The sequence below is a fragment of the Gopherus flavomarginatus genome, chromosome 7, assembly GCF_025201925.1.
Source record: "Gopherus flavomarginatus isolate rGopFla2 chromosome 7, rGopFla2.mat.asm, whole genome shotgun sequence".
Lineage (NCBI taxonomy): Eukaryota > Metazoa > Chordata > Testudines > Testudinidae > Gopherus > Gopherus flavomarginatus.
The window spans coordinates 83,318,053-83,337,848 of NC_066623.1; the positions used below are offsets into that span (position 1 = coordinate 83,318,053).

Consider the following 19,796-nt stretch of genomic DNA (forward strand, 5'->3'; position numbering starts at 1 on the left):
AGTATCAACTGACTTGTAGTTTTATTTATTTGTTTTGACAGGATAGATTTGTTTACAGGATTTCAAGTTGTAAGTGTGCTGTATTTAGTTTTCTTTAACTGGTTTTATTGCAATAAATATATTGCAGCCTAATTCTACTTTAATTTATTCTAGAACGCACCTAAAGTAAAAAACACAGAGCTACAATATTAAAAGCACATTATATTTTCTCTCAAGACTTAAAGTTATCACAAGAACGACAGCTGTAATCACAAGGAAGCACTTCAGTTACTAGAAAAATACTACCGGTCTCTGTGGTGAAACTAGCAGAGCCATTATAGTAGTTCTAACAGTACAAAACAATATAAAGACATCATGTTAAGAATACTTTATTATATTAAACCTGTAGAGCAGTGTTTCCTAAACCTGGGACGCTGCTTGTGTAGGGAAAGCTCCTGGCGGGCCGGGCCAGTTCATTTACCTGCCACATCCACAGTTCCGGCCTATCGCCGCTCCCACTGGCCGCGGTTCGCTGCTCCAGGCCAATGGGGGAGCTGCTGGAAGCGGTGGCCAGTACGTCCCTCGGTCCACGCCACTTCCCACAGCTCCCATTGGCCTGGAGCAGCGAACTGCGACCAGTGGTAGCCGCGATCGGCCAGACCTGCAGACGCAACAGGTACACGAACCAGCCCAGTCCGTCAGGGGCTTTCCCTACACAAGCAGCGTCCCAAGTTTGGGAAACACTGTGGTAGAGCAACACAGCTAGGTAGCATTAACTGTGTTTTATACAGAAAGGATTGCTGGTGAAATAGTTTACATTCTAAATTCATTACTTATTTAAATACCTGTGAGCTTGAAACTGGTTGCCTTCTATCCAAATATTAATATCTGGACAACAACATTTCTTGTAGAGCATCATTAAGTCTTCTCCTAACCCAGATGCGGTTTCTAGTTCAGAATTACCTGTAAATGGGAGAAAAGAGTTATTTATTTCTTCCAATTTATACTAGATTACTTTGAAATTGCAAACAATTTCAGGCATCTGAAAAAAAAGGATCTATCATACTAAAGAGACAACATATTTTATATCCATCCTACAGCTTTCACATGAGACAGTTTATTTCCTTCTGAAATGCACATTTGATGAAAGCCTTTTCAGACAAACTTAGTAGTAGTGGGGAATAAATTCTGTGTGTTACTCTTAACTGAGATATTGGGAGTTCTACCAGCCCTTGGCACTTGGAGCTCAATGGAAGAGAAGTACTACTGTTATTGCTGTACGTGAAGATATATGTTGTTTGTTCCCTTTTCTATACAAACCATACATACAGTTTCAAGGAGATTGGTCTCTGAAGAAGTTTAAGTTCACTTCTGCCATCAGAGAAAAAGGCTGTCAACTCCTCATAAAATGAAAAATGGATATTTTTACATTTCCCCACTTGCACGACTATATGGAACTGAGTTGGCTCTGCCCCCCAACTCACTACATGTACAAGAAACGCAGTGGAACAAATGAAGTTCCCTGCAGTTAAGAAAAAGAGGGACCACCCACTATGGAAGCACTGGATCAAAGGGGCCTGGGCTTACATCTGCTGTAGCTCAGAAGAGGCATTGGCACCAATGCAAATGCACTAAGTGAAACGCTTCTCTTCCTCAGGGTGTGTTACTAAATTTTCATTCTGTAGCAGTATGAGTGCAAGGGATACAGTTTCTACCACGTTCCTGTATGCTCCCTATGGAGCACGCATTTACTCAGGGCATGAGGGAATGATCTGGGCCAAAGCAAAGAATATTCATCTTGGTCTTGTTAGTGCAATAACCATAAACTTTACCCACAATTTTTGAACAAACCTACACTGGTGTTTAGGTAACTAGCAAAATCCACACACAATTCTAACTTCACCTGGCTTAGTTACATTGCCTTCAGCATGACTGGCTTCTAGAATTTCATCTTCAGTATGAGGTGAACAAACAAATTCTCTTTCTATGGCTCCGTCCAGAAAATGCTGATTAACAAACGTTTTATCACTTCCAATGCATTTTACACCTGATATTTGAGTGTTCTGAAGACTACCAGATGTAAGGCTTTCATTTTCCTGTGTTTGTCTGGGCTCCAGTACTCTTTTCCTCAGAGTCTCTTCCTCGATTTCCCTAATGTTTTTATCAGACGAATATACAACCCTAGAAGAAGACGACACTGAAGTTTATTCATGTAATTTTTCAAATGTTCCAAAATAACAGCTTGAAAACATATTTATATATTATGCTTAACAAGGCTTATATAAAGAAAATATAAAGAAAACAGTTACTTTTGAATTGTATACTGAATAGAAAAAAATTGTAATTAAGAGTACTTGAAAATGTGCAAAACCTGTGAAAATAAGTGTTGAAATATTTCTAGAGCCGTGCACTACTGCAGCCTTCAAAAGAGTATCAGCATATCGTGTAATTTACTACCAGAATGCCAGGCTGTAGCACTGCATTTCTTTTTCTAACATTCCTTGGTAACTTATTTTCTTTGCTGCAGGGAGAAAAAAATCTTTAAAAGAAAATTTAAGACCACTCCGTAACTCCTGTGTATCCCTATCATCCACTAGCAATAACAGACCCCTACAGTACAAACAGGCCACTCTTAATAGCCAATATTAAGGATGGCTGATTTATTTGTGCAGCTTAGCAGAACCAACAATAAAATTCACTCACTCATGTTAGTCTCATCATTACATTTATAAAACTGAAAGGTAAAAAGATTAAGGAACACTGTAATTACTAAAACACAAACGATTAGAAAGTCAGAAATTTAGTATAAAATTTTACTTCAAAGAAAACCAAATGTATGTAAATACTCAGTTAATAAAAATCACACAAAAACCTCCCTCTTACAATATCAGCCTTCCATTTTCCCTTCAAACTTACTTTGTAAGATGTATTACTTTCAGATGAAGGACTTTATAGTTTAACAAAGTGCGTAGCTGAGATACTTTACTTGTACAGTTGAGTTTCATACACATATCTTCAACATTGCTAGATACAGTAAGCTTTGCTAGTTTCATTTGAAAAGCTAGAGGTACATATCTGGGCTCAGGAGATGCATATTTATAGATATGTTTACTTTGTGTTTAAACATCACTCGCTCTGGGGCAAGTGGGATTTTTGTGACTACTAGACAAATAAATATATTTGTCTAATTGGGAATTAAGTAAATTTTTCTGCAGACTGTGTATAGCCTGGTCCTTGGCAAGCTAGAGGAGATTGAAAACAACGCTTCCAAAGCTAGACAAAGGCCTTTTCCTATGTCCTATGGCTGAGTGGAGTAGCTTCCCCTTCTGACAACTCCATACATTTTTATTAGGATACATGTCAGTCAAGAAAAAATGAGAAGCTGCAGAGAAGGAAAAAAAGATGGAGGAGGCAAACTGGTACTGGGAGCAGCTAGCATTAAGGGAGCATGTGTCTGGATAAGTTGAGGTTACAAGACCTTTTAAAGATCAGTACGACTCCAAGCCCTTCCCCCCCATGGATTTTTAAAATCTTCATACCTCAAGGTGCTTGCAGAGTTCCTAAACTCTGAAGCTCCCAATATTTACAGGGCTTTCCATCTTTGGGTTGGGATGGAAAGAAGAGTGGAAGCAGCCTAAGAAACCTGCATACTGTACTTCAAAGAATGCCAGGCCTAGAGTTGACTGTGAGGAGCTGGCAACTTCCAATGGAATACCATTGAGCTTTGTTCCGACTTCGCAAAATTACAGCTGGACGCCTTGCACCTCTACAAGAGGAGAAGGTCTTTAACTTCCATATATATCCCCAGCACACTGTCCTATCCAGATCCTAATATCTACAGCTGTGCAGCAAGGTCTCTGCTTCAGTACAGCCTAGGAGCTCAAAAAAGCAGAACCCCAATGATCTTTTGGAATTTTGGATTCCATGATGCTGTCTTAAGAAATTTACTTTTCTACATCTGAGGTATGATTCCGTGACTACATCTATCCAACAGCTTTCCAAATAAGCCTCATATAAAGTTATGTTAAAAAAAAGAATTTGTAGCTAGGATTTGGCAAACAAACAATAAGAAACATTAATCAGCACAGTTTGAAAATTCTTCTCTTCTGTATCTTAAACAGATTTAATCAAATTTCAAGGTTATTTGAACAAAGAATATTGCTCACTAGTCAGACTCACCAGTTTTGAAATTGAAAGGTGGAGGGAAATCTTAGAGAGGAGCCTCATTAGGCTTATAGTACAAAGGAAATCACCAAAACTTAAACTCTTCCCTTATTATGATGTATTGATAGTTATAGTTTTCCTAGATTTACTCACCAGTGACATACATGGGAAGTACAAATATAATGTACAAAAGAGGAGAAATAAATTGAAACAGAGTAATTCCTAAACCATAAGAGGTCATTATTTTATCATCCTACCTACAGCAATTGCAAACACATAGTCCTAATACATCTGATCATTTGGGCAATGTATCTGGGGATAAAATAAATTCATTCATGCACCCTGAAGATGTATAAAGCACATCACACCCTGAAGAATGAAATATAATTACTCACATTTTCTTGCCAGAGTTACGAAACTTTTAGTCAATTTAGCCAGTTTTGAAAATCCAGCCACAGCAGCCAATCTATTGAATTCCTGGCTATGTAACTCAGAGCATTTATTTGTATAGGATCTATATTTATTGCCCTCTAGTATCATGGAGGGTCCCTTGGTTCTTAGATTACTTGCAGGGACTAATCAGCTTTCACTATATCTTTCACAAATTTTGACTATCTCAGTCCCTTTAGCTGTTCTGTTCAGGAGGGGAAAGCCTACTGTTTCCAATCTCTTGCCCTGTGTAAGAGGACACCAAACCACTAATCGTTTTTCTCATGCACTCCAGGATCTTTCCAAGTCCTCCTATAGCAAAGATACCTTTGTAAAATCCTTTATTCAAAAGATGCACATCTGAAAAAGAAGAATCAGATATGCAGTGTGTTATCTGAACTGCTTTGTACAAACTGTCAAATTAACAAAAGCTTTTCTGTTCAGATGAGAGATGTATTGTTCCTTAGTCTAGTCAGTAGGCAAATGGGTAGTCAAGGCCCTTATGCTGCACCTCCTTTACCATTGTCATGGTTGATTCATCATCTTAATACAGCTGTCAAAGAATTCCAATATTTCTTCTGTGCAACAAAGACAAAAAAAAAACGGGTTCCCGACAGTGAATTTCCATGCTCTGACTGGAAATCTTTACTGTCCCAATTCAGCCAAACACGGCAACTGTGTAATAGCTTGTTTTAAAACACTACAGTATAGTAGGCCATACTTTTGGCTGATTTACCTCATGTTTAAGTATTATTAAAGACAGAACTTGAGGTTGATCCATTCTCAGAGTTCCATACATTATAGATAATCAACCAGTTCTCTCAATTTGCCAGCTCTTAAGACCATTAAACAGTACTTTGCTTTCTGTTCTTTGAGGGTGCTCGTGTAAGAGTGTGGGCTGCATAATGCTCATTGTGGTCAAAATTATTTCCTGGAAGGTTTGTGTAGCACAAGTTACTTGAATTGGAGATACACAGGTATCACAGATAACTGATCAGATGTACTTTGAGGGAAAAGTAGGCGTAAAACCTCATATTAGGGAAAGGAATTATTTTAAAGCACCAATGTAAACAAAAGTGACATATGATTAGGTTTTCGTAAAGTCAGTTTGGTTTTTTTTTTTAAATTCATTTAAACTCATCCTGAGGAAGCATTTCCTTCCATTAGCAAGAGCACTACGGCTAAATCCTTTCGGAAGGTTCTAAAAATAAAATAAAATAAAAAACCCAACCCATCTCAGAAGCCCTTGTTTGGCTCTAGACATGGATTGATAAGTGTGTTAAAGAATGTACATTCTCCTTGGTGGCACAAACACTCTAAATCTGATCTGAAAATGACCTCCAGACATTTTAAACTGTGGGTTGGAGTCAGATGAAACTTGTATATGTTTATCATATAATCCCAGAAAATCTGAAATGTTTGTGTAGAGACTTCTGCCTGCGAATTACCATCTGCTTTTAACAGTCAGTCATCTAAATTAAGAAGGATATGAAGTTCTTCTTCCCTGAGCTAGGCTATGTTGACAACTGAAAATCTTGATAATCACTTGAAGGGCTGACAAGATCTCAAGTACAAGTACAATGAAATTGCAATGACTTTGTCCCACCCCTAAAAATACTTGCTGTAGGCCATAAGAGACAAAATAATAGTGATAAACTAATTGGTATTGCACTTTTTAAATGTAGGCCATGTCTACACTACAAAATTATGTTGCCACCGCACTTATTAAATCATCTGTGTGCATGTTCCCACCTGGTTTTGTGTGTTGGCAATGCACGTCTTCACTAGAACTTATATAACTGTATTGTCAGCGAGGGGCACTGTAGGAAGGCTCCTGAAAGCCAGTAATAGTCGCCGTAAGCAATGCAGTGTCCACACTGACACTATGTCAACCTAATTACATCAACCATGACTCTACACTACTTGGGGAGATGGTGTTACTAAATTGGTATAGGGAAGCACTTATGTCGGCAGGGGCCAATTTTAAGTGAAGATGCTTCCACAGGCTAGGAAAACGAAGGTAGCTTATGGTTGACTTAACTGTATAATTTACAACATGCCACAGATATATTACATCTTACAGCACAAAGGGACCCATTTGGTTCATACACTAAATGAGCATCAGGAGTGATTCCACGGAAATTAATAAAAATACCTTAGTGTAAATGAGAAAGAAGTCAGTTCCTGTCCCTGCCTGAGCAGAGGTTTTGGGTTGTTTGTTTTAAGTTACTCAGTTCAAGGGTTGCACTTTGTCTTTTCAGAGAATTAGTCTATGTTTTATAGGTCACACATATGCCTCAGTTTGTCTGGTTTTCTTGCGATTAGGAAACAGGTAGAATATAATTAAAACAGTGATTTTTTGATTGCATTAATTTTGAGATTATGACCCTCACTAACAAGAATAATAAGATTTCTTGATAAATGCCCAAGCCTAGATTGTTAGATACTGAACTGAGCTGTATCACTCGTGTTTCTGAGAAACATTATACTGAATAACTTAGTTTTTGGAGAGCAGCAAGTATACATTTCTCTTATTCATATAATGTACTTGCAATCAGAATATACATTTTTCTCTGAGACAATTGTTTCTCTCCTATTGCTGCAATGGCTAACTTAGAATGGTTGAGGTGAATGTTTTAATTTGTGCCTATGAGCTCTTCTAAACAACTTCTGTCGTCTCTTGCATGAAGTTATAACTATGCCTTTGCTAGATAATGGTATGCAGGTGGGGAAGCCAACAGCACCAATTCAAATCCACTCTTTTTGTGAAAGAATCAATGAATGACAAGTAAGAATCTTCAGACATTCGTGGTCCTAGAATTCTTCACCACCATTTCACTTCCCTTTGTTCAATAGGCTCAATGATTGAGACCTCAAAAGGCCGAGTAGGAAGCTGCAGAAGGCTTTCTAATCTGAGTACAAAACCAAACTTGAAAATCGTAAAAAATGTGTCTGAGGCTTAATTTAGGCAGAATAGTACTTTCAGAAGACAGTTAATTCTATTTTAAATTCAGGTTTCAGGATAAATAATGTATTTAAATAAACTGATAAGTCAAAGTAAGCATATTTCATTCTTTGTAAAGTATATGAACAGCAAGAAGCTATCGGAACACAAATCTATAACGTATCTGTAAAAGATACGTCTGCTATGAAGTGGATGATTTCTACCACTTTGCCGTGATAGTGAAATACTGACACACTGTAAAAGATACTGTCACAACTTCTAAGTGGCCACAAACGTTTGGATCCCAGAAGTAGATTATTTTCTTGGGAGACAAAATAAGTGGACACAGAATAGATCCTATTTCCTTTATTTACAAGTTTTACAGTCTTGTGCACTATTGTTTTCACTAAGGACTGTGGAGAGCAAAAACAGAACTTATGACTCCCACTACTCCAGAAAGTAGTTATATTGATATTGAAATGCTGTCCATAACCGCTCCAGAATGCTTCATGTTTACGCTTATTGCAACACATTAAACCTTGTGAGTTATGACTATGTGCTAAGATGGAGGCCAGCTCTACACAACTTTTACCAGTATAGTAACATCAGTGAAGAGTGAGGGTTTTTTTTAAAGTCATTTCTATGCCAGTAAAAGTCCTAGTGTAGATGTGATTATACAAACATAAATGTGCTTTTTTGCAGTATATTTGATTTCACTTGGTGACCCAGTGTAAGCTAAACCAGCAAAAGCTTTTAAAAAAAAAAACAACAAAAAAAAAACAAACACACTAGTATAGGCTGAATCTACACTACGAAGTTTGCAGAAACAACTACACCGGCAAACTTCTTCTAGTGTGGATTAGGCCCAACTCACTCTTGACCAGGTGATCCAGCTGGCAATCAAAGCCAATCCTATAATTTGCTGTGTCCTTTACACCTTGCTACACTAAAAGGAGCTACTGGCCAGCATTTGCAGCTCAGAAGATCGCTTGTCTTAAGGAGTCAGACTTGTTTCAAATTCCTTCTCACCAGACACAATGAAGCGTCAGCTGCTTCTATTCCTTACTTTGGTCAGAGTTCAGTTCTCAATGAAATCAGTGGGAATTATACCACTCATTCCAGTGGGAGCAAGATCTGACCCTTAAGCAACCACTAGTGCACTTTCCCAGTGAAAGATTTCTGTCCATCTTTGATATTTTTATTACAAGTCTATGGATTCCTTATAGTATCTTTGCAACAATCCATTGGTTCATTGAATTTTCCCAAACAAAATCTTAACTTCACATGTATACTGCTCCGTCCTCAACTTTCACTACAAAAATTGGGAGTATTTCAAATACAAATGAGTAAATGCGAAGCTTTATCATCAAATCTCTATTACACTCCGTCCTTTGCAAATGTTTATATCCATATAATAATATTTCTCTTTTATGAAGTAAGCATGTAAGACAGACAGTTCTAACAAGGAAGAGAAGCAGACTAAATGTTTTCCTTGTACATTAACCTACATGCAAAAAAGCAATTCCTAACTAATAGAAATGTTCTCATTTTACAAAATTTGGCAGTCTGTTCACACTTGTCATTTAAGGTATTTACACTCATTTTTAGAAGCTGTTTATTTTAAAAGTTTGTTTTCATTGAGAAAAAACATGAAAGTTTTTGTGTTGGACACTTCGCAGTAACCCAAAGCTGGAGCTCCATACAGCCTCTCACATTTCTCCCCTTCTTTAAGGTAGAGCTCTGTTAAACTTGCTCTTCTGAGAACACATTATACTTCATGTCAAAATAAATGGATTTTTTCCCTCTTATGTCAGACAATTTAAATTTCTCATTTTTCCCCCCCATTATTCAATTAACAGTCTACATAGTGGTTTGACTTCCATAATTCAGTAAAAATTGAGTGAGTTAGACTGCCTGTTTCAAAGTTTATAAACCACACATTCATAAAGCAGTAGGTTTGTTAACTTTGTTTGTTGATATTTTGGAAGACAAGAGGGATGTTTTCAGCAATAATATCAGAAGATTCAAATTAATTTTAGGATCTTTTCCACTTGTGTTTTTATAACATTTTGACAATGATTAAATATAAAATACACACAAAGTTCATAATAATTTTATAATCTCACAGTATTGAGAAAAGTGACCATTAGCCATTCTGAAACAACTATTGAGAGTCCAAAACAAGGGAGGGGAAAAAGAAAAATAATCATTACCAGCATTTACTGCAAAAGACAAAGCAGACAGACTGCTTAATCACACCCTAAGTAATCTGTAGTCTCCATTTGGATGGGATCCTCTGAATTATTATACCTTATGGAGAATATGGCCTCTGCTCTGCATCATTTCTTTTGCAGTCAAATAGGTTAGTAAACAGCAGTTGAGATCCATGCAGCTTCTCTTTTTGTATATATAACAGTAACAACAAGAGGATTAGGCTGTTCACATGCCAACTAAACAAACTAGAAACAATAGACAACAGCATGCAGCACTGTTGTGATAACCCACCACCAGTTAGTACTGCACTGCAGATTCCTTATCTCAGTTCATAACACAGTACAATCCTAATAGTGAGAAAGAGAGATCAGCATTGAAGCAGAAATACTGCTGCAGTGCAAGAGCCTCAGAGAATCCCTTGCGCAAGGTAAACATCAAGTTAATATTTGGGTAACTTGAATGGATAATATTCAAAAAGATGCACCTCTCTTGGATAAGTAGCTGAATATATGCTGGGAGGGGAGGATGCGGACTAGGAGGGACTCACCACCTCCCAGTGTTCCTTATAACCCTTTTCCTGTCTCCTCAAACTGGTCCAACAATATAAATTATTCTCTCCTAGAACAGCCTGGATTGTTAACTATCACCATCAGGAAGAGAAATACAAAAACCTATACTACATGAACAGAATCTCTAAAGCACTGGCTTTGAGAATATTAAAGGACATCAATGGAGGATTTATTTTGTTTAAAAACAAACAGATATGCCTCTCTCTCAGAATAACCTATTAGAGGCTGATAGTCATTAAGTTATATGCAATTAAGTAATAAAGTCATCTTATGCACAAGTTCTCCAATATGACCGTGAAAATGGGAAATCTCTTAAAGTATTGTTACAATTTATTTATAATCCAGAATGTATTCAACTGGTATTGTCAGTTAGGACTTCTGCTATTTTAAAATATTCAGTTCTTAAGTCCAAGTTTTCACAAGCAGTTCTGGATGTGCTATATTTGCTACAACTACCTTTCCAAAATGTGTGCAGCAAAAGACTACGTTAGCTAGATCCAAAAATAGAGCTAATTGTCATCTTCTGTAATATCATTCTAATGGCCTGTAGTTTTAACACACGCACTCCACTTTTTGGTGGTTTTATTTTTTCCTCTGCACACGGAAGATTAGGAAAGGCATGAACAGTGAGTTCAAGAGGTATGTGTACAATATGAGTAGATGAAAGATAATGAAATCTGAATGATGCTATAGGGCAATCTCTCAAAATTAGTAGCAGTAGCTAGAGCCTGATGATTTTACAAAAGGACAAGCTGTCCTAGGACTACAGTACTTAAAAGATCAGGTAACTATAGCCCATGATGAGAGGGGGCAGAAGTTTCATTTCAGAGACAGTTGCTGCCTGCAATTAATGTACTAGATTTTGTGCCCTTCCGCTGGCTGATGAAGAACCATAATAACATAGCATTTGCCATAGAAAAATCAAACCACTGGTCCATATCTTTAACATCTAGCATCAGTATCTGATTCAAACACCCATGGCAGGAAGTGTCACAATGTCAATAGAGTTTCCTTGTATTTCATCTAAATGTATTGCTTGTTAACTTAATTTCAATGTCAGTGTCTCTTGGTACCTATTTTAGGCTTACGGAAGGGGGAAGAGGAACTTCATGTATTTAGAATACATCAGTCTAGTTCTTTCTAAGCTCTATATGAATGAATACCAAACAGTATGGCAATAAAGTCATGCTCAAATGATATGAAGCAGCAAGATCATAGGGCAAAAGACACAGGGCAATGCACCTTTACCCTGCTATACCACCACCCGATGTAACACGAATTCGGATATAATGCAGTAAAGCAGTATTCTGGAGGGGGGGGGCAGGGCTGTGCACTCCGGCAGATCAAAGCAAGTTCGATATAACACAGTTTCACCTATAATGTGCTAAGATTTTTTGGCTCCCGAGGACAGCGTTATATCGGGGTAGAGGTGTATTGATCATTTGTGTTCAAAGTGCATATGAGAGAAAAAAGTTTCTTCCTTGTGTACTACAAAGTTATCAGGGGCATCAAGTTATATGGGCCTCTGGTGCCCAGGATCCAGCTATATTCAGGGTCCGGGGGCCTGGTTCCACCAATGTTGCGGGCCAGGTCTCTCCCCCAAGAGACCCCCATGCATCTCCTCCAAGCGTCCCTCCCTGCACCTTGGGCAGCGGGCGGTTGCTCTCTGCAGCTCCCCTCTGCGCGCTGCTCTGCCCTGCCAGCTTCCAGCATCAACTGCTGCCACAGTGTCCTAGCACCCCTCAACCACTAGTGCCAGGGCAGGCTGACCCAGCCCCTGCCCTTCTGCCTTGAATGGATGGACCCTTCCCTTTTCCGGCAGGACCCTCCACCAGCACAGGGGGTCCCCCTGCCCACAGTCACTGCTCCTGCCCCACACTAGGCAAGGGGCAGCCCCATCCCTCACCTCCAGTGAGGCGTAGCAGCAGGGGTGGAGGCGCACATGTGATGGTAGCCCTACCCCCACCCTAGGGGAGGTGAGGGGGCTTCCTGGACATAAGAGGGGCCCTAGGAGCATGTGCAGTGACAGTGGTGTGAGGTGAGTGTGCTGCCGGGGGGAGGGAAAGGGGCCCCTCCCCCGGAGCTTGCTCTGCCAGCGTGGGGGGGGAGTCCTCTTTGGCCCCAGCCAGGGGCAGCCTGCATGCACCCCAAATTCATCTCTGGCCCTGCCCCACCCCCGAGCCTGCACCCCCAGCCAGAGCCCTCAGCCCCCCACCGCACCCCAACCCTGAGCCCCTCCTGCACCGTGAACTCCTCATCCCTGGCCCCATCCTGCAGCCCTCACCCTTGCACCCTAACCCTCTGCCTGAACCCCTCCCACACCCCAACCCTCTGCCCTAGCCCTAAGCCCCCTACCACAGCCCAAACCCCTCACCCCAAGCCCCACCCCCATAGCCCTCACATTTTTACATTATTTAAAAATATATATATATATATCAGCTTACAAGGCAGGTGTGGGGGAGGGAGAGAGTGGGGCAGGACTTGGACCTGTTCTGGACACCACCAAATATTATTCAAACCTGGTGCCCCTAAAAGTTATTACTCAATGTAATATGAGCAGGCAAGAAGAATGCATTTGTTCACAATGTTAACAACTTGGTATTAAGGATTTTCATCATTTATCAATTCTAGGTTTTTAAATTCCCTTTAGGTGCCTCAGAATAACTTGGGTATTTAATAAAACTAACAACAGAGCATCTGAATGAACATGAGCACTAGAAAAGTAAGCAAGAGAAATCTAAGAGAGGAAAAAGGAGGGAGCAAGGGAGAAAAGATAGAACAAGGATAAAAGATAAATGGATGAAGACCACCATCAAAAGGAACAGGGAGAATTTCTTTCCAGGCTGAGAAAAAACCTTTGTATTTCAATTAAGTGGGAGGGTGCTGAGGGCATATAAGAATGAGTGTGTTTGAGAAGATAAACAAAATGAAAGAAAAAAATTAGAAAGCCACACAAGATGTGTCTGGAGTTTGCTTAGTCAAGTTTACTTTAAAAAAAGGATTAATTTCTTTTGCATATCTGTTAATTTGGGGTCTGAAGTGGAGGTAGGGACACAAACATGGAGTTGCTGATGGGCACCACTTCTGAAGTGACACATATGCTTTTTCTTAGGGTGACCAGATAGCAAGTATTAAAAAAATAAAAAATTCCAGGACAGGGGGTGGGGAGTAATGGGTGCCTATATAAGAAAAAGCCCCCAAAATCGGGACATCTGGTCACCCTACCTTTTCTACACTTAAAAGAGTTTGCTGTTATAGATATACCAGCAAGAGTTCTTTTACTGGTATAAGCTGCATCTCTGCTAGAAGGTGTTTACTGGTATAGCTTAAACCAGCTCCCGCAATGGAAGAAGCAGTAACAGCAAAAGGACTTTTTTGGTATATAACTGTGTCTACACTAAGGCTTTTGCCAGTTGGTTAGAAGTGTGGAAAATGCAATACTTCTAACTGACACAGCTAAGCTAGTATAACTTTCTAGTGTAGACCAGGCCCTAGGCACTAAGGTGATGGGCACATTAGAAATGACTCAAAATAGACAGGATTCTGAATTAAATTGTTGCTTCCTATTAGGTATACAGCTAAGTTTAGATGATGGGGAACTTATTTCCCCTGAAATTCCAAATTTTGAATTTAAGTTTCTCTTTCTTAAAAAGAAAAAACATTTAATAGTGAAAAAAAGGAAGCGGAATGACTATTTACAAATGGAGTTAAAATAATTTGGTGGAGCCACTGAAAAAGACATTCTTAAAGAATTTTAACAGCAGGTACAATGCTGAGAAGAAATTAAACACAGGAATTATATATAGCTGTTGAAACTGAAAATTCCTTATTCCCTTTCCTTTCACAAGCTTTAGAGACAAGAGAATCCAATTAGAAAATGGTGAAGGCTCAGAGCCACAGAAGCAAAAGATACAGTAATGGAAAGATTCCAAGACTACCTGATTAACTGGTCACACATAAAGAATTCGCAGTGCTACTGGCAGTGAAAACTTCTGTAATGTAAAAGTAATTACATCGGTTATTAATCCACTAATGTGCTTTAGTGCTACTCTCACATGAGCTGCACTATCGCAGTAAAGACACTGGACTAAGTCTCAGGAGATCTGTGTTCAATTCCCAATTCTGACAGATTTCTTGTGATATTTGTCAAGACAGTCAGTTTCTCTGTGTCTCAGTTCCTCATATGTAAAATAGAAAATATTATTTCTATCTCACAGGATTATTGCAAGGATAAGCCTGTTAACATTTGGGAGGTTCTGGGACCATACAAGTAATAGAAAAGCATTTTTGAACAATTTCAGATGACAGACTTAGTCTTAATTATTTTTAGACCATTGTAATGCATGCTGCTCAATTTCTCCTTGTTCTAAGAAAGGCAATCCACTCAGTCAAATCCATAATTGAGACTTACAATGCCAACTTTGTATTTTGCCACTCTCTCCTGCACTGCTCCAGCCCATTTTTTTTTTCTACTTAGGCCTGGTCTACACTACAAAGAAAGATCAACCTAAATCAGCTTGCACCAACCTAACTGCACATGTACCTATGCTATAATTTGTCTCCCAGCAACATAAGCACCGTTACAGTGATGCAATAACATCACCTCCTGAGCAATGCAGAGCCATGGTCAACCTACTTAGGGTCAACACAGGTCATGCAATGTCCACACTTCACTGCGTTGACCTAACAGTACTCCAGCAGCTGTCCCACAATTCTATCCCCATGACAGTAGCTCCTGTACTCACAATTTCAAACTCTGCTGTCCAAGGGTTGCAAAGACCAGAAGCCACTACTCCCTTGTTCCCCCAGATTTTGAAATGCATTTTCCTGATTGTTCACCTTGGTGAGCACACCTACCAGCTCACCTTAGTTACATGTGTCCAACCATGCCAGCTTCACAAACACAGAAAGTTACTACATAAATTACTGCCTGGAGCAGGCAAGACTTGGATCTCCTCAGCCTGTAAAGCAAAGAGGCTGTGCAAGCACAGCCAAACGCTAGTCATAGAAATATTGACATCCACAAGCAGACTGCATGGGGCAAAGGAGCATGACAGGGATCAGCAGCAGTGCTATGTGAAAGCAAAAGGAATTACAACAGATATACCAGAAGGTATGAGAAGGTAACAAGAAATCTGGTGCTGCCTCACAGACCTGCCACTTTTACAATGAACTGCATGCATCTCTTGGCAGGGATCCCACCAGCACCCATGTAAAACTGTGGACAATTTGCAGGAGCCCATTGCAGAGACCCCTGCTGTGAATGTTGAAAAAGGGAGGGAGGGGCGGGGGGCACAGCAAATCAAGTTGTGAGCCAGAAGCTGTTTGAAACTTCTCCAGAGTCAAGCCAGTGCCTGATGGCAAGCACAGAGGAGCCAACTGCTGAAGGTGAAGGAGCATAGGTAAATTTGTACATGAGTTATATCTCACAGTAATTTTTCCCTTTTGTTGCCCAAAATCTAGTCTACTTCCTCCCTCCCCACCACAGCACATCATCATTTAAAATGGTACCTGTGCTATCCCCAACTTTAGAGAACAAAGGCATTGATTTCTGTTTGATTACTTTAATATTTTGTCTTAACATTATGCCAGTAGAGAATAAATTAAAAAAAACAAAACAAAAACAAAAAACAGCATGGTAGTCCAATTACACAATCCACATCAGATCAGCATCCTGTGCGCAGGTAGGAGGTAGAAGAAACAGAGGTTTCCAGCTTTTAAGGTTTCAATGCAGCAGAATACCTCCTCCTCCTTCCAGGCTAGGCTGTACCCACAAAGGTTTGAGCGCCAGAGCAGTGCTGTGACGAGGAACTCTAAAACTAAAGTGACAATTAGCATTTCTTATTAAAAGTATTTCTGGGACTAATGAACGGGAGTTTTGAAACTTATCTTTCCCTTTCCATTGTGACTGTAAATCTAATGGTGTATCCGTCTGTGTTAAGTCAGTAGCCCCTGGTGTGGTTGCCTTGCGTTGTCCCCTCTCCACACCTGCTGAATATCTTACCCGCATCAGAAGGAGAAAGAAGAGGACTAGGGAGGATACATTCAGTGAGATCTCCCACTCCTCTATAATCTCCGACAGTAAGTACAAGGCTTGGAGGGGCCATGACAACCACAATCATGGAGAAGGACCAAGAATGGAGGGACTGGCTGCTGAAAAAAAAGGGGTGAGGACCGAGAGGCGCATTGGGAAACGCATCAAAGCATCATGGGTTTGCTCAGGCAACAAGCCAATGATGCAGTACATTATTGACTTTTCTGCTTAGAGACTACTGACTCTGCAACTTTTTCAATCCTCAAAGAACCTCATGGCCACTATTCCCTACACCACCTCAAACACAACAACAGGTGGCATCACATATGTACCCCTACCACTCCACGCCAGGGAAAAATAAGGAGAACCATACCTACATATATATAAACCTGTGGGGAAAAAAAACAAACACAGGAACAGACAATACTTGTATTTATTTCCTTTTTGTTCTTGGGTTTTTAAAAGATGGTTTACTGTTATAGCGTTGCTAGATTGTTTTTACCCTATTTTTGCATTGTATTGTGTGCAAAGAAGCAATGAACAAAAAAATTCTCTTTTTGGAAACTGAGTATCTTTAATTAGTGTACACCAAGCATTACAGAATTCAGAACAGGAAGCACCAACCCATGAACGCTGTTCCATGAAGTGTTCATCAGATAACATGGTTCATCTCAACCCTACAGTGTAGCAGCCACTTTTCTCCCTTTGCTTCACAGTTGTTTTGCAGTTCACAACATGCAGCTATAACAATAGTGATTGATGTTAGCCTTGCTGAGATGCAATCCAGCAAACAGGCATTGCCAGGAATCTTTAAATCTACCAAAAGCACATTCAATCATTCTGCATCTTCTCAGTTGGTAACTGAATCTTTCTTTGGTGCTGTCGAAGAGGCCAGTGTACAGCTTCATGTGCCAGGGAAACAAGAGTAGGCTGGGTCCCCCAGAAACACTAGTGGCATTTCAACATCGCTAATGGTAACATGCAGATCAGGAAGACAGTTCAGGAATCCCATTGCTGCAAATCCATCCACTATTTCCTGAGCATAACTCAGAGTCACAACCCTGCATAGCAGGAGATGATTAAAAGCCTTATATGCTTGGATCACAACCACCCCCCATGCGGTTTTTCCCAACTTCAAACAGATTGCCCACTGACTGGCAGCAATCTGGTGTTGCAAGCTTCCAGACCATGATTACTACTTGCTTCTCCACTGCCAATACAGCTCTCAGTTTGGGATGTCTGTGAAAGAGGGGTGGAGTGACTTTCGCACACAGATCCAGGAATGCAGCCTTTTGCATCCAGAAGTTCTGCAGATACTGCTTGTCATCCCAAACCTTTCATTACAATGCGATCCCACCAATCAATTCTCATTTCTTAGGCCCAGATGCAGCAATCCATCATGTAGAGCTTCTCCATGAATGCTAACAGCATTCTGGCATTTTTGCCCCTGCTTTGTCAATTATATCCAGTTATTGTGCTTCAGCATCTCCACATCTTCCTCATTGCACACTCAATTGTAGGAGCACATGTTCATGTTAGGCAAATACAGAAGAATCATGTGTCCTGTATTAGCAATACTCATGAGAATTTCATTCAGTTGTGCACTGTCCATGCTTCTGCCAGAGAGATGATGGAGACCAAGAACAGGCATGTGGAACTGTGGGAGTTTTAAAAAACAGTGCAAAAAATTATGGAATGGAGAAAGTGGCCTGGTGAAAACTTAACCTCTACCTTTATAAATCCCTGGGTGAACTGGTGGCATTCCAAAAACCACTGCAAAAAGCAACCCACAAGGCACTGAGCCAAACAGCAGTGCAAGACACACTGGGATACTTATGCATGAAGCACTACAATTTACATCAGTGCAACCACTCACAGGGAGGACATGCAGCACCGATGCAAGCACCCAAGTGTGCATGCACACAACATACTACAGTCAGTGGTTTTATGTTGACATAACTCGTGTGAACCAAACTTTGTAGTGTAGACATGCCACGATCTGTTAAGTGGAGTCTTAAGTTTCAAGATGCAGTCCAAAGGCTATTAACCCAGATGCTCATGCTCTTCTCCTCTGCAGCCTGACAAACACAATAAAACCCACCATAGATTTTAAAGAAGTTGCAGTTACAGTCTGCTATGCAGCTGGGACACCACCTCCATAACCAAATGGAAGGAGATGCAAATGGGAGACAATGAAAAGCAAGGTGCCTAATTGGATTATACATAAAAAATATACACATTACATACAAGACAGCTACACTACAGATGGGGAACTGGGGCAGAGAGAGATTTAAGGTCAGAGTATCCATTAGTTTTGGGCACCCAATTGATGCTTAGGACCTGCTTTTCAGCACTTAGCATTATACAGCACTTAATGTATCCAAAGCACAGCTCTTATTAACTTCAGCTGAGCTGAAAAAGTGCTTAGCACTCACAAATGAGACCCAGGATCTCAACTCAGGCACCCAGAAAATAAGGAACATACTATCAGAGGCTACCTGTCAAAAATCTGATTTAATTGACTTGTTTAGCTTCACACAAGAACTCTGTGGCAGAATCAGGGATAAAATCCAATGATCCAGGGCAGAACTCAACTGATTTACAAGAAGGAGGGTTCTCATGGGTAACACCTTAACTCTCCCACTACACACCTTCCAACTTCTGCAACAAATGAAGTAGAGGTCCTACTGAAAATACGCTCCTTAACTACATAACCTGATTCATCCCAGAGCAGTCCATTTTGCGCACTATTGGAGGCAGATATCCTGCTAAAAGAACAGTAAGTGATCATATAATTAAAAGACATGTAATACATACATACAAGGGGGGGGGGAGTAATTAAGGTTGCACCGCCAACCTAAATTCTGGCATTTCCTAACTCTTGAGTGCTTGACTTTGCAACCTTAATATAATGTTCTTTTAATGTAGCTTCCTAGATTTTAAAAAAAAGCAAAATGAAGAGACAAATTCCATCATGTGGCATCATATTGACATTCCAATATGTTCATCAGCAGGGTTGGAACCTTTAAACCCATTGCATAGACCTCTGCCACTCGAGCTAATGGAGTAAATTAACAGTAGTAGGTTGTCCTCCTCTACATGAACAAGCACTAAAGGAGGATGGGATATTTTGCCAGTGAACTTCACTGATATTTGCTGACAGCAGAGGAATGATGAGACTCAAGAATCTTAGGTTCCATTCCAGGCTCTGCAGCGGAGTATGACCTAGTGGGCACAGACTCTTCTGACCATTCCCTCCAAACAGGACCCCTCCTGCCCCATCCCTTCTTATCTGTGCCTGTTCTCTTTCCCCCCTCCCTCAGCTCCTTATCCTAGTCCCATTCTCTTCATTTAACCAGTCATCACTCCTCAGGCATCTCATACTAGTCCCAGTCTCCTTTCCTAGCATGTACAAGTTTCTCTTTTTCCAGTTCCTTGTCCAATCTGTCTCTCCCCACTCTGA

General features: G+C 40.2%; 1 protein-coding gene across 3 annotated transcripts in view; it reads right to left on the reverse strand.

The window, feature by feature from the left end:
• The window catches only part of BTBD8 (BTB domain containing 8), a 78,818-nt gene that overhangs the window by 51,185 nt on the left and 7,837 nt on the right, over positions 1-19,796 (reverse strand). For all 3 annotated transcript variants that reach the window (XM_050962087.1, XM_050962088.1, XM_050962089.1), the window contains exons 3-4: positions 1,883-2,160; positions 825-942 (exon numbers count right to left, since the gene is read on the reverse strand). In XM_050962087.1, coding sequence (XP_050818044.1) covers positions 825-942; positions 1,883-2,160 — 396 coding nt within the window. The remainder of the gene's footprint in view (positions 1-824; positions 943-1,882; positions 2,161-19,796) is intronic.